The sequence below is a fragment of the Eucyclogobius newberryi genome, unplaced genomic scaffold (assembly GCF_026437365.1).
Source record: "Eucyclogobius newberryi isolate DKJ021-1_F unplaced genomic scaffold, fEucNew1.0.hap1 SCAF_16, whole genome shotgun sequence".
NCBI lineage: Eukaryota > Metazoa > Chordata > Actinopteri > Gobiiformes > Gobiidae > Eucyclogobius > Eucyclogobius newberryi.
This window is the reverse complement of record NW_027315790.1, coordinates 30,776,980-30,792,774: the sequence shown is the minus strand read 5'-3', so window position 1 is coordinate 30,792,774 and position 15,795 is coordinate 30,776,980. Positions and strand designations below refer to the sequence as shown.

At 44.6% G+C, this 15,795-nt stretch overlaps 1 protein-coding gene across 1 annotated transcript in view; it reads right to left on the bottom strand.

Moving 5' to 3' along the window:
- The window catches only part of grin2da (glutamate receptor, ionotropic, N-methyl D-aspartate 2D, a), a 389,894-nt gene that overhangs the window by 89,497 nt on the left and 284,602 nt on the right, over positions 1 to 15,795 (bottom strand). The window contains exons 8-9 of the mRNA XM_072448252.1: positions 14,065 to 14,270; positions 11,669 to 11,840 (exon numbers count right to left, since the gene is read on the bottom strand). Coding sequence (XP_072304353.1) covers positions 11,669 to 11,840; positions 14,065 to 14,270 — 378 coding nt within the window. The remainder of the gene's footprint in view (positions 1 to 11,668; positions 11,841 to 14,064; positions 14,271 to 15,795) is intronic.

Here is a 15,795-nt window from a genome sequence, read left to right as displayed (position 1 = left end):
CTCTAAACATCAATTCAACAAAATAAAGTTGCCCTAAAATATTTGTATTCGTCAAATAAAAAAACGTGACATCAGATGAGTTTTGGCCCAGTGTTTGCTGGGTAATCTCCTACTGTGATGTCATCAATTACAAACAAGAAGTGAAATGATAAGCCTATAAAAACAGTGCTATTCAGTGATAACATTTTTACAATTCTAAGCAAAATTCTAAATGAATTCATCTTTAACTGCGTTTTAGTTCAAGGAATCGTCCGACCTGTAGGGGGCGCTTTAACTATCGAGAACCTCTACGAACAATTTTTTTTTTTTAAACATCCCAAAGCCAATTTGACATGAAGCCGTGTCAGAAAATGGCCGGACATTTTTGCAAAGTGTGTATTAATTGACGAAGTGATACAGAATGGATCAAAACTCTGGAAGGTCAAATGCAGAGGACGCATTTCTTTAAGGTGAAAGTAAAAAGCTCCTCAATCAAACAATATCTCAGACAAACCAACACGTCCATATATAAGTCCAGATCCTCTCGTCTTTGGTGCGAAGGTCAGTTCGACTCAACTCCTAAAGCTGCATCTGCTGCTCCGGCTCCAGCTGCTCCGGCTCCGTCCATCAGCTCCTCGTTACTCTCACTAATTACACCAGACACGCGGAAAAAAAACCAAGACATCTGAGGCCGACTGCGCGCGGCCCGTGTCCTTGGACCGTTTATTCGCCTTCGCTCGAGGCAAGCCGCAAATACACGTGCGGCGCCGATCGAACACGGAAGGAACACGCCTAAGCCCCCACGTCCGAACGATCGGTCACCGCAAAGACCCCAAAGGCCCTAACGTCTCATCGATGTCTCACGGTTTGCGATGACGTCACATCTTTGGGCCTGTAGGAGATGAATAAAGAGGAAGAGCGGGCCAAATCTGCTTTGTTGTCAGGCAGATTGATGTTGTTTCAATGGCTCCTTTACAACTACTAATAACAGTGTCTTTTACCACGGAAACAAATCAAATATGTTTTGACATGCATTTCCACCAGAGAGCAGCAGGGGGAGCTCTAGAGACAAAGTTACTTAGCTTTAATTCATTGGTTTCAGGAAAATGATTCACATCTGATTTTAAGATTCTGTGATGACCTTTCCCCATTCAAATATATTAGTCTATACTTGTACCGTATTTTCCGGACTATAAGTCACACTTTTTTGATAGTTTTTGCCAGGGTGTGACTTATACTTATATTCATACTTATATACTTTACTCCGGAGCGACTTATATGTGATATTATTTGTTGTTTTCACACTTGCAACTACATTTCATACTACAGAGCGACTTATATGTGCTTTTTTCTTCTCTATTATGCATTTTTTGGGCTGGTGCAACTTATTGTCCAGAAAATACGGTATTTGAATTGTGGTATTGCTATGACTACGGTCCATCGTTGCTACGCCAAATCTTTCAAATCGGGAAGTAATCCATATTCCCGAAACCCCTGAAAAGGTTATATATGTTTGTATTGTTAATTGCTGTGTTAAAAAGGTGATTGAACTTCCTCGCGCCGATGCTCCGCACAGTACAATAAAATAAAACCAACACTTTCACAGTCGAAAAATAAAGTTTTGCACAGTTTCGCATCGCTCAGTTTGAAAAACAATGCCGCTGTCGTCATTCTTTTCAGTCGTGTATGTCAATGTCCTTGTCGCTTTGCTCGTTTCCGGAGGCGACTTTGACAACGACGTTCTTCAAAACAAACTTCTTCAATGCCGTCTTCAAGAAAACTCTGCTTCCTTTATTTCCTTTTGATTTCATATTGTAGCAAACGTCCAGCGGCTACTGCACCTCGAGTCCAGACGTCATCCTCGTTTTGCTTTTGTTGAACTCGTACAATGGCTGAGACCTTGCACGCCGCGCGGTCGTCCTCAGCGCACATGAATCACGCCGTTCGCCTGTTTTTTTGTCGCTGAACGGGAGCCGCACAGGTGTTTCTTTCAGACTCGGGTTTGAATGGCAAAAGAACGAGCTGCGATCATTAGTCCTGGCTCCAGTATGAACAGGTGAACGAGGCAATTATATTTCAGATAAAGTACATTTAAGAATCACATATTTGAGACTGAAAGTGTTCGCTTCCACCCGTCTGTTCTCATTGAGGTGGTATTGCTTTGTTCCACAGTATGGCATTGAATTATACATATTATGCAACACAGTTTTTGTCTTTTATAGCTTTTAACCATGTATTTGCATTGTTCCCTAATCTTATTAATGCTTGTTTGATTGATTCTGTCTTCTCAAATCACATTCTTTACAACTACAAGGGCATGCTAGGTCTTGCTTTTGTTTATTTTCCCTGGCTAATTCCCTCTATGTCCAGTAGATGGAGCGTTGATACCAAATCCTGATGAGGGAACGCCACACAGATACTGCATAGTAAGTCATGTGTGCATTCCTATAAGTTATCTGTTCTTTCCCTCTGTATCTACATCTGTATCTACCTGCGTTGCAACAATGAAATTTCCCCTTGTGTGGACAATAAAGGATTATCTTATCTTATCTTACATTGTTGTACAAAATGAGCTGTCAAAGCAGGTGTCAGGCCGTTTCAGATGCTCAGTTACCTCAAAAATCAAATATTCTCACAGTGAGCGGGCTCGCCACAGATCTGTGAGCGGGATCCAGATTCACACTTCTCCATATCGTCGTGAAGAGCAAGTCCGGTCACCTCAGATTGACACCGTTTGGTGCTTTCGCCGCACAGTTTGCTCATTATTTCTCCGGAAATCTGCAATGTTTTTCTGATTGGCTAATCCACATGTTAATCACATTCATCTGAACTCGGGTTCCATGCAAGAAACAAGAAGAGATCCAAAAACTACTACTTTATCAATGATTCTTTGATTTTTAGTTTTCTGCAGAGGGCTTCATGTTTCTGCAGAGGGCTTCATGTTACTTCAGAGGGCTTTATGTTACTGCAGAGGGCTTCATGTTACTGCAGAGGGCTTCATGTTACTGCAGAGGGCTTCATGTTACTGCAGAGGGCTTCATGTTTCTGCAGAAGGCTTCATGTTACTTCAGAGGGCTTCATGTTACTGCAGAGGGCTTCATGTTACTGCAGAGGGCTTCATGTTACTGCAGAGGGCTTCATGTTACTGCAGAGGGCTTCATGTTTCTGCAGAGGGCATCATGTTACTTCAGAGGGCTTTATGTTACTGCAGAGGGCTTCATGTTACTTCAGAGGGCTTCATGTTACTGCAGAGGGCTTCATGTTACTGCAGAGGGCTTCATGTTACCGCAGAGGGCTTCATGTTTCTGCAAAGGGCTTCATGTTACTGCAAAGGGCTTCATGTTACTGCAGAAGGCTTCATGTTTCTGCAGAAGGCTTCATGTTACTTCAGAGGGCTTCATGTTACTGCAGAGGACTTCATGTTACCGCAGAGGGCTTCATGTTTCTGCAAAGGGCTTCATGTTACTGCAAAGGGCTTCATGTTACTGCAGAAGGCTTCATGTTTCTGCAGAAGGCTTCATGTTACTTCAGAGGGCTTCATGTTACTGCAGAGGACTTCATGTTATTGCAGAAGGCTTCATGTTACTGCAGAGGGCTTCATGTTACTGCAGAGGGCTTCATGTTACTGCAGAAGGCTTCATGTTACTGCAGAGGGCTTCATGTTACTGCAGAGGGCTTCATCTTACTGCAAAGGGCTTCATGTTACTGCAAAGGGCTTCATGTTACCGCAGAGGGCTTCATGTTTCTGCAAAGGGCTTCATGTTACTGCAAAGGGCTTCATGTTACTGCAGAGGGCTTCATGTTACTGCAGAGGGCTTCATATTACTTCAGAGGGCTTCATGTTACGGCAGAGGGTTTTATGTTACTGAGGAGGGCTTCACATTACTCCAGAGGGCTTCATGTTATTGCAGAAGGCTTCATGTTACTGCAAAGGGCTTCATGTTACTGCAGAGGGCTTCATGTTACTGCAGAGGGCTTCATGTTTCTGCAAAGGGCTTCATGTTTCTGCAAAGGGTTTCATATTTCTGCAGAGGGCTTCATGTTACTGCAAAGGGCTTCATGTTTCTGCAAAGGGCTTCTTGTTTCTGCAAAGGGCTTCATGTTTCTGCAAAGGGCTTCATGTTTCTGCAAAGGGCTTCTTGTTTCTGCAAAGGGCTTCATGTTTCTGCAAAGGGCTTCATGTTTCTGCAAAGGGCTTCAAGTTACTGCAGAGGGCTTCATGTTACTGCAGAGGGCTTCATGTTACTCCAGAGGGCTTCATGTTATTGCAGAAGGCTTCATGTTACTGCAAAGGGCTTCATGTTACTGCAGAGGGCTTCATGTTACTTCAGAGGGCTTCACATTACTCCAGAGGGCTTCATGTTACTGCAGAGGGCTTCATGTTACTGCAGAAGGCTTCATGTTACTGCAGAGGGCTTCATGTTTCTGCAAAGGGCTTCATGTTTCTGCAAAGGGTTTCATATTTCTGCAGAGGGCTTCATGTTACTGCAAAGGGCTTCATGTTTCTGCAAAGGGTTTCTTGTTTCTGCAAAGGGCTTCATGTTTCTGCAAAGGGCTTCATGTTTCTGCAAAGGGCTTCTTGTTTCTGCAAAGGGCTTCATGTTTCTGCAGAGGGCTTTATGTTACTGAGGAGGGCTTCACATTACTCCAGAGGGCTTCATGTTATTGCAGAAGGCTTCATGTTACTGCAAAGGGCTTCATGTTACTGCAGAGGGCTTCATGTTACTGCAGAGGGCTTCATGTTACTGCAGAAGGCTTCATGTTACTGCAAAGGGCTTCAAGTTACTGCAGAAGGCTTTTAACCATGTATTTGCATTGTTCCCTAATCTTATTAATGCTTGTTTGATTGATTCTGTCTTCTCAAATCACATTCTTTACAACTACAAGGGCATGCTAGGTCTTGCTTTTGTTTATTTTCCCTGGCTAATTCCCTCTATGTCCAGTAGATGGAGCGTTGATACCAAATCCTGATGAGGGAACGCCACACAGATACTGCATAGTAAGTCATGTGTGCATTCCTATAAGTTATCTGTTCTTTCCCTCTGTATCTACATCTGTATCTACCTGCGTTGCAACAATGAAATTTCCCCTTGTGTGGACAATAAAGGATTATCTTATCTTATCTTACATTGTTGTACAAAATGAGCTGTCAAAGCAGGTGTCAGGCCGTTTCAGATGCTCAGTTACCTCAAAAATCAAATATTCTCACAGTGAGCGGGCTCGCCACAGATCTGTGAGCGGGATCCAGATTCACACTTCTCCATATCGTCGTGAAGAGCAAGTCCGGTCACCTCAGATTGACACCGTTTGGTGCTTTCGCCGCACAGTTTGCTCATTATTTCTCCGGAAATCTGCAATGTTTTTCTGATTGGCTAATCCACATGTTAATCACATTCATCTGAACTCGGGTTCCATGCAAGAAACAAGAAGAGATCCAAAAACTACTACTTTATCAATGATTCTTTGATTTTTAGTTTTCTGCAGAGGGCTTCATGTTTCTGCAGAGGGCTTCATGTTACTTCAGAGGGCTTTATGTTACTGCAGAGGGCTTCATGTTACTGCAGAGGGCTTCATGTTACTGCAGAGGGCTTCATGTTACTGCAGAGGGCTTCATGTTTCTGCAGAAGGCTTCATGTTACTTCAGAGGGCTTCATGTTACTGCAGAGGGCTTCATGTTACTGCAGAGGGCTTCATGTTACTGCAGAGGGCTTCATGTTACTGCAGAGGGCTTCATGTTTCTGCAGAGGGCATCATGTTACTTCAGAGGGCTTTATGTTACTGCAGAGGGCTTCATGTTACTGCAGAGGGCTTCATGTTACTGCAGAGGGCTTCATGTTACCGCAGAGGGCTTCATGTTTCTGCAAAGGGCTTCATGTTACTGCAAAGGGCTTCATGTTACTGCAGAAGGCTTCATGTTTCTGCAGAAGGCTTCATGTTACTTCAGAGGGCTTCATGTTACTGCAGAGGACTTCATGTTATTGCAGAAGGCTTCATGTTACTGCAGAGGGCTTCATGTTACTGCAGAGGGCTTCATGTTACTGCAGAAGGCTTCATGTTACTGCAGAGGGCTTCATGTTACTGCAGAGGGCTTCATCTTACTGCAAAGGGCTTCATGTTACTGCAAAGGGCTTCATGTTACCGCAGAGGGCTTCATGTTTCTGCAAAGGGCTTCATGTTACTGCAAAGGGCTTCATGTTACTGCAGAGGGCTTCATGTTACTGCAGAGGGCTTCATATTACTTCAGAGGGCTTCATGTTACGGCAGAGGGTTTTATGTTACTGAGGAGGGCTTCACATTACTCCAGAGGGCTTCATGTTATTGCAGAAGGCTTCATGTTACTGCAAAGGGCTTCATGTTACTGCAGAGGGCTTCATGTTACTGCAGAGGGCTTCATGTTACTGCAGAAGGCTTCATGTTACTGCAGAGGGCTTCATGTTACTGCAGAGGGCTTCATGTTTCTGCAAAGGGCTTCATGTTTCTGCAAAGGGTTTCATATTTCTGCAGAGGGCTTCATGTTACTGCAAAGGGCTTCATGTTTCTGCAAAGGGCTTCTTGTTTCTGCAAAGGGCTTCATGTTTCTGCAAAGGGCTTCATGTTTCTGCAAAGGGCTTCTTGTTTCTGCAAAGGGCTTCATGTTTCTGCAAAGGGCTTCATGTTTCTGCAAAGGGCTTCAAGTTACTGCAGAGGGCTTCATGTTACTGCAGAGGGCTTCATGTTACTCCAGAGGGCTTCATGTTATTGCAGAAGGCTTCATGTTACTGCAAAGGGCTTCATGTTACTGCAGAGGGCTTCATGTTACTTCAGAGGGCTTCACATTACTCCAGAGGGCTTCATGTTACTGCAGAGGGCTTCATGTTACTGCAGAAGGCTTCATGTTACTGCAGAGGGCTTCATGTTTCTGCAAAGGGCTTCATGTTTCTGCAAAGGGTTTCATATTTCTGCAGAGGGCTTCATGTTACTGCAAAGGGCTTCATGTTTCTGCAAAGGGCTTCTTGTTTCTGCAAAGGGCTTCATGTTTCTGCAAAGGGCTTCATGTTTCTGCAAAGGGCTTCTTGTTTCTGCAAAGGGCTTCATGTTTCTGCAGAGGGCTTTATGTTACTGAGGAGGGCTTCACATTACTCCAGAGGGCTTCATGTTATTGCAGAAGGCTTCATGTTACTGCAAAGGGCTTCATGTTACTGCAGAGGGCTTCATGTTACTGCAGAGGGCTTCATGTTACTGCAGAAGGCTTCATGTTACTGCAAAGGGCTTCAAGTTACTGCAGAAGGCTTCTCGTTTCTACAGAGGGCTTCATGTTTCTGCAGAGGGCTTCATGTTACTGCAGAGGGCTTTATGTCACTGTAGAAGGCTTCATGTTACTGCAGAGGGCTTCATGTTTCTGCAGAGGGCTTCACGTTTCTACAGAGGGCTTCATGTTTCTGCAGAGGGCTTTATGTCACTGTAGAAGGCTTCATGTTACTGCAGAGGGCTTCATGTTACTGCAGAAGGCTTCATGTTACTGCAGAGGTCTTCATGTTTATGCAGAGGGCTTCATGTTTCTGCAGAGGGCTTCATGTTACTGCAGAGGGCTTCATGTTACTGCAGAGGGCTTCATGTTTCTGCAGAGGGCTTCATGTTTCTGCAGAGGGCTTCACGTTTCTACAGAGGGCTTCATGTTTCTGCAGAGGGCTTTATGTCACTGTAGAAGGCTTCATGTTACTGCAGAGGGCTTCATGTTACTGCAGAAGGCTTCATGTTACTGCAGAGGTCTTCATGTTTATGCAGAGGGCTTCATGTTTCTGCAGAGGGCTTCATGTTACTGCAGAAGGCTTCATGTTACTGCAGAAGGCTTCATGTTTCTGCAGAGGGCTTCCTGTTACTGCAGAAGGCTTCATGTTACTGCAGAAGGCTTCTTGTTACTGCAGAGGGCTTCATGTTACTGCAGAAGGCTTCATGTTACTGCAGAGGGCTTCATGTTACTGCAGAAGGCTTCATGTTACTGCAGAGGGCTTCATGTTTCTGCAGAAGGCTTCATGTTACTGCAGAAGGCTTCATGTTACTGAAGAGGGCTTCATGTTTCTGCAGAGGGCTTCATGTTACTGCAGAAGGCTTCATGTTACTCCAGAAGGCTTCATGTTACTGAAGAGGGCTTCATGTTTCTGCAGAAGGCTTCATGTTACTGCAGAAGGCTTCATGTTTCTGCAGAGGGCTTCCTGTTACTGCAGAAGGCTTCATGTTACTGCAGAGGGCTTCATGTTTCTGCAGAAGGCTTCATGTTTCTGCAGAGGGCTTCCTGTTACTGCAGAAGGCTTCATGTTACTGCAGAAGGCTTCATGTTACTGCAGAGGGCTTCATGTTACTGCAGAAGGCTTCATGTTACTGCAGAGGGCTTCATGTTACTGCAGAGGGCTTCATGTTACTGCAGAGGGCTTCATGTTACGGCAGAAGGCTTCATGTCACGGCAGAGGGCTTCATGTTTCTGCAGAGGGCTTCATGTTACTGAAGAGGTTTTCATGTTACTGCAGAGGGCTTCATGTTACTGCAGAGGGCTTCATGTTACTGCAGAAGGCTTCATGTTACTGCAAAGGGCTTCAAGTTACTGCAGGAGGCTTCACGTTTCTACAGAGGGCTTCATGTTACTGCAGAGGGCTTCATGTTACCTAACGTGTTGCACCTTTTGTGAATATATCTTAATTCCCTCTTGTCAAACCTCCTCAAATCCCTATAAATTACCCAACGTATTGCAGCTAATATCAAATCGCCTTGGTCCCGCCCGCTAACGTCCGTACTTAGGAGATCACGATTCTTCCACATTGAAGACCGTACGGAAAGCGTCGTGCACTTCCAAGCCGGGCCGTTTGTGAGTCTATAATAATGTGTTTAATAAAAAGGCTTTGTGAGCTCGAGGAGTCGGTACCTGCGGAGATGATGGCGCCGCAGGACCACCACCTGTAATGATATTATGCTCAGAATGTTTTAATTGTTCTGCTCTTCAAAGTGTCGCTGATTAGTTTAACTCCAGTCACAGCAGCGGGAGGCGCCACGACACGAGACGCCGCCGTCGAGGGAGAAAATCACTCTTCAATGAAAAGGCTTGTACCTGTTTGCGATGTCGTCGTGCTGGATGTACTTGGGGTTTTTTGCGAAAGAGAACTAAACTTGTCAAACTAAAACTAAATGAAGTCGCCAGTATGTTACTATCAAGTGGAGACAACATTATTCAACCAACAGTTCTTTTAACTATCCTAGACTTATAGAAATATCATTCAAAACTCAAAACTGCTGGTGAAAATATTTAGTTTAATCTCCAGTTTACAAAAAAGAAGCAACTTTCAGCACCAGCAGTAGTTTCGCTTTGCAGCTCTCCAAATAGAGGTCTCAGCAGGGAAACACAGGAAAGAGGCGCGTGGTGTCAAAATAAACTACCAATGCCCTTTCAAAATAAGTTATCTGAAAATATGAGAATCAAATAAACAAAAGCGTCGCAGCGGGAACTCAGGGGATGATTCATGACACGTGTATTGTCTGTGGAGAGTTATAAAACATGCATTTTACAAATCCAACTGAAGAAAAGAGAAGAAATGGCGTGAAATAGTCTAAACTCTGAAGGTAAGAATCCTGATTCACGAAACCACAAATGCCACAGCTGGTTATTGCAAAAATGATCCTCTACTTACTTACAAACTCTATATATTCCACCTGGCCATGTTATACACAGTTTTAAAGTGTACACACTCTAAAATACAACCATTTCACTCAATTTACTGACAGATTAATGCCCCAATGTTTAGCGCAGAGATGCTTTAGTACCATATCAATCACTTCACTCTCAAAATGCTGTCCTTTTGGTGGTCTCAACAGTCTCTAAAAGCACAGTAGGAGGTAAAGCGTTTAGCTCCCGAGCTCCTGTGTTATGGAATAAGCTCCTGTCCGTGTTAAAGAGGCCGACACAGTCTCTTCATTTAAGTCCAGGCTTAAAACGTTCCTGTCGTTCACTGTAGAGTTTTCTACTCTTTCCCAAAGGGCTTTGTAGTTCTTCCTTGCTGAGAAGGAGAGTCTAAGGACAGGGGACGCTGGGACATTTATCCATTTGCTAATTTCCTGTGAACATTGTTTAATTTGCTTCTCCATATCACTGTCGCCCTCCGAGGAAACTCCATCTCTAGCTCTCTTCTCTAACCCATTTCCAGCTATTTGTGTGAGTGGGATAAAACAAATTCCACTGGCTCTCAAAAGGAAACCACGTCTTTGTCTGTTTCAACAACAGCAGAAATGTGATGTTTAGGAGCGGCGATCGTGGGCGCACACCCGGGCCGATGCAGACTGGAATGGTTGCAGTATCTCGGGGGCACACGGCACCACAGTCAGTCATGTTGGGGAGGCAAATCAGGAGCCACACAGAGTCGTTTACAACAGACACATCCCATAAGACACACTTTTGATCTTTGGACCAGTGTAACATCAGTGTTTCTGTGCAGAGGCCGAGCTGTGGCTTTCTTCTATAACTTCAAACGTTGCAGGGACAGATGATGGTGATGTGTTGTGAATGTTTAGTGGGGAATACACACTGGGGTAACTCGGATACAGTGCTCGGCTTGAATTTCAATATGGCAAAATAGCCCAACCAAATACATATTTGTGTTAGGAAAATGTCTCAGTCTAATCTGTCTTCAGATTAGACTGAATCGTTCATCCATCTATTTTCTTCTGCTGTATCCAGGGGTGGGTCAGGGACGTCCTTATCCACGCACACCTCTTCCAGCTCCTCCAGACGGATCCCAAGGTTTTTCCCAGGCCAGCGAGAGACATAATCCCTGCAGCGTGTCCTGAGTATTCCCCGGGGTATTTTACCGTTGGGACATGCCCGAAACACCTCCCGAGGAAGGCGTCCAGGAGGCTTCCGGAAGAGATGCCCGAGCCACCTCAGCTGACTCCTCTCAACGTGGAGGAGCAGCGTTGATAAAGATTCAGTTGTAGTCATCTGAATCTTTTCCTACAATCGAACACTCCTGGATGGATGAGGGATTACAACGACGTGGAGTGTTTGGATTAGACTTTATTTGAATTTGAACTTGTGTCCTTGTCTTTGGACTCGGTCATCATCCAAAGCTCATGACCAAAGGTGAGGGTAGGAAAGTAGATTGGCCAACAAGTGAACAAGAGCCCGAGACTTAATCATAGAGCACATATTTTAAGACGTTTTGTTGAATGAGAACCATAAAAAAGTAACTGCCAGGGACTGACACTTTTATCCAATGTTGCTTGATGAGAACGTTTCCTTTCCTTGTTCCAGACGGATGTTTCTCGGTCATCGTTCAACATCAGAGAGAAGGGATTAACATGGGCGGGGCTAACAGTATGACTCGCTGTGGTGAAAACAGCTCTAAAAGACAATACAAATCTCTCACCAAACGCTGACTTGATCTTAAACCGCTCTATGTCCAGAGAAGGTGACGTTATGCTACTCCGACAGACTTAGCAGAACAAAGCTAGCACACGTTAGCATCTGCTGTTTCCTGTGCTGAAATATTTGAGTGCATAATACATACAAATATCATTCAAACCCAAAGCATTACACAGTGTCCAGACGCAGAGAAGAGACATCCATGCAAACCACTCTGACAATGAAGCAGACGTTGTTTTCCGTTTAGCTTTAGCTTTAGCCAGGTCTCGTATAGTGCCACAAACATGCTACGTGTGGGCGACTCACCTCTCCCACCATGCCGTTCCACTCCCCGTCGATGTTCTTGCCGTGGCGGCCGTTGGTGACGAGGTACAGGTCGTAGGTGAAGCCCACGATTTTGGCGAGGCGCTTGAGGACGTCGATGCAGAAGCCTTTGCAGCAGTGCTTCATGGGAACGGCGCCCTCCATCACCAGGCTGCTGAGGAACGCACACGGTCGAACACAAGCACATTATACCATTGCTATTTTAAGAACTATCAACTAAATCATTGTGAACTCAAATTAAGGTACCGTATTTTCTGGACTATAAGTTGCACCAGCCAAAAAATGCATAATAGAGAAGAAAAAAAACACATATATAAGTCGCACTGGAGTATAAGTCTCATTTTTGGGGGAAATGTATTTAATAAAATGCAAGACCAAGAACAGACATTTCATCTTGAAATGCAGTTTAAAATAATAACAGATGAGAGAACATGGTGAATAGGTGTACGTATGCTAACGCTAACACCTTCAGCTACATGACGTATGCTAACGCTAATACCTTCAGCTACATGACGTATGCTAACGCTAACACCTTCAGCTACATGAGGCACAGACAGAACTGTGGTAAGTGTCTGGTATGTTAACGTAACATATGAACAGTTATTCAGATAACTATAGCATAAAGAACATGCTAACAAGTTTACCAAAGCATCAGTTTTACCCCAAATCACTAAATCCACTGAATTCTTCTTCCTCTGTGTCACTTCTAAACAACTCCACAAACTCCAGAGGAAGAGGAAGTGCAGATTCTTCTTCTGTGTCGCTTAGAGCCTAGAGTGCCCTCTTGTGGTTGTCAGTGTGAAAATAACGAGTAATATCACATATAAGTCAAATATAAGCCAAAACTATGAAAAAAGGTGCAACTTATAGTCCGGAAAATACGGTAGCAGCTCCTCTCTGAGTTGTTGCACACAGAGCGTTTCAAGTGTGAATCACAATCATGTTCTCAAAATACCAAAAAGCATCAAATCTGATCCTTAATTAGGGCCCGACCTTAAATGGACAGGTGTACAGTGCTTTTCATAACGGGGTGAGTCCGTGTGACGTCTGGGCAGATAACGTTAATGAATGTGGAGTGGTTTTGTCTTATCTCAGAGTCGAGGCGGTTTGGAGGAGCCACGGACAGCAGCCTTATCAGGGGCAGACACGGGAAGCTTTACCTCGACTGAACTACACCTCCAGGACCTCAGGGACGACTTTCAAAGACGGAACGCTCCAGTCAGGTTTCGTGGAGGTTTTAAGACTTTTTGAAAAGACTTCTCTCTCGTCTCTGCATATTAATAGATCCGACTTGGTCTTTTTAGCTCTGCTGTAATGACGTTCTCATCTTCAAAACGTATAAGGAGTTTTTCATTCACAAGTCAGGCCTTTTCTTCCACCTTAAACACTTCATTCTACACTGTGAGGTCATCAGGTGGTAATCCAGTTAGTGCTTCTCCATACACCATCATGGCCATGCACCATCACCACCCGAAATGACTCTTATCATTTCTGCTTGCCTTCATTTTTACGCATTTAAACTTTGAAACTAACTGTTCTTTGTTGTATTTATCAGAATCTAAATGTCCGTACGCTTCAGAACAAGCAGATGAAGTTGGGGTTTTGTACGATTGCAGACTATTTCACTGTTTTTGAAAGATCTATAAAGTTATGATCCACAAATGTTGAACCTTTTTCACCGTGATCCCTCATTTGTCCATCTCTTATTTTAAAAAAACCTCTTTCAAACCATCTCTTCTCCTGCGTGGAATCTTGTATTTTGTGGCTTTAAGATGAAGATGCACGGCGCCCTGTGGCCCTGAACTTGAGTGCCTTCTGTGCTAATAAAGCCTCTTTCAATTACATATTCTAAGGATTTAGAACATTTTGATGTTACGTGAACAAAGCCCATTCGATTTTATTGTTTCATCTTAAGATTTAATGTGAGAAACCAAAGAAGGTTGAAAAGCTAAACCATTAAAGATTCATAATTGCTATTTTTAGTCCGGCAGATTACTTTGACACGCTTATTTGAACCATCCCCACTTTTGAAATTGTCTTTTTGTCCTTTAATGTGGAACCTGGTCATGCTTCGCTCACTGTGCAACGGGATCAAATGAACTCTGGAGCTTAACATTTATATTAATATGGGTTAAAGTCCAACGCATTACCGTGATTCATTGTATTATCTTATTACCGTAAAGAGTCAGAGCCAACTCGCGTCGAGACCACGCCTTACAATCAACACGCTTTTACCCACAAATGTTCATATTAAAAAAAGCTGGAATTAAACTTATTTGTTTCAATAATGACGTGATGTTTTTTCCCTGTCTTTGGGGATCTTGTTGAGTTGAGTATTACACTGGTCGTAGCTGACCCCAGTCCATGGCGTGCAGTACCTGGAGTTGATGGGCATGCGGCAGGGCACCGAGTCCCTGATGCAGGAGCTGGTCCCTGGGTCGGCGGGCTCCACGATAACGAAGGGCCTCTCCTCCAGAGTGACCACGCGGAGGTGCTGCGCGTCGTCCAGAGGCTTGAGGAAGGATCCGTACCGAGACCACGGGTGGTACCGGAGACGCAGGTGCCCGTTCTCCCACCAGCCCACCTGGACGAACGAGAGGGACCGGGTCAACTCATGTCTTTCTTTCATTTTGCACCACCAAATTGGTCATGTTTGTCTTTTTCAAATGGAAAATTGGTTAGAATATGATTTCAGTCAGTTATACGAAACATTTTGAGGACTTTCTCCCATTCAAAAGATATACAATTCGGTTTAAATTGTTAATCACGATACAGATGACCTTATTTCTCATCCTTCTGAACCCATGGATAGATAGTCTCAAAACAGCTGGACGTTGAACGCGCTGGCTCGTGACTGCATGCTCAAACACAAACGTACTGTACAATCGCTATGATATTGAAACCAGCGCTGCATACTCAGTGCATCTTTATGAACAGTTCACAGCATGATTCCCTGTCACTGTTGCCAGCAGAGGGCACAGACATCCATCCATTTTTTTTTTTTTTTCTACCGCTTGTTCCCTTTCGGGGTCGCGGGTGACTGGAGCCTATCCCAGTGACTTCGGGCCTTAGGCGGGGTACACCCTGGACAGTGGCCAACTTGTCGCAGGGCCAACACAGAGACAAAGACAGTTCACGCTCACATTCATTCACTAGGGCCAATTTAGAGTCACCAATATTGCCTAACACATGCATGTCTTTGGACGGTGGGAGGAAGCCGGAGAACCCAGAGAGACGGTAACACGGGGAGAACATGCAGACTCCACCCAGAGAGATCATGTGATGTTGGTCTGGTCCGGGAATCGAACCCACGATCTCCTTCTTGGGAGTCAAGAGCGCTAACCGCCTTTGCCACCGTGCAACCCACAGATGTTTATATTTCTTTTTCCCCAGGTTCACTTGAAGCCATAATCAATCATAACACGGTTTTCAGAAGTTTTTCAAGTAAGCTGTTGAAAAACGATGCTAAAGTCTAATGGGAAACACAGCAAAACCAAAAAAAGCAACAAGTAGTGAACAAATTATATTCAATGTAATAGAAATCAGTTCATGTAGATTATTCAAAACAGACAGAGATAAAGACAGGTGCAAACAATATAGACAGGAGCAGGACAGGAGCAGGAACAAGAGCAGACAGGAGCAGGACAGTAACAGGAGCAGGACAGGAGTAGGACAGGAACAGGACAGGACCGGAGCAGACAATACAGGCAGGATCAGACACAGGATCTCAGCAGTCTGACCCTGTTGTCCAGATGAAGACGAAATAATTCGATTTGGACTTAATAATCTGCAGACTCCGGGTCGTTAGGCCAGAGTCAGTTCTGATTTACCCGTGGAATATCGGGCCTTTAACTCTCTCATAAGTCGCTTTTACGACAAACAATCCTCCGCACGGTGATCAAAGAGCCACTTTCCTCTTAAACACCTTCATGCAACAGCGTCCTGCTCTCACTGACCCACATGTGTAAACAAATGTGCTCCCACCGCGAGGAGCCGCCGCCCCCCCGCTCCCCCCTGCTCCGCCCCCTCGCTCCCCGCCGCTCTGCCTCCACCGGCTGCGCTCGCGTATATTTAGCCCACATTTGCATAAAAACAGATGCGCCAGTGGA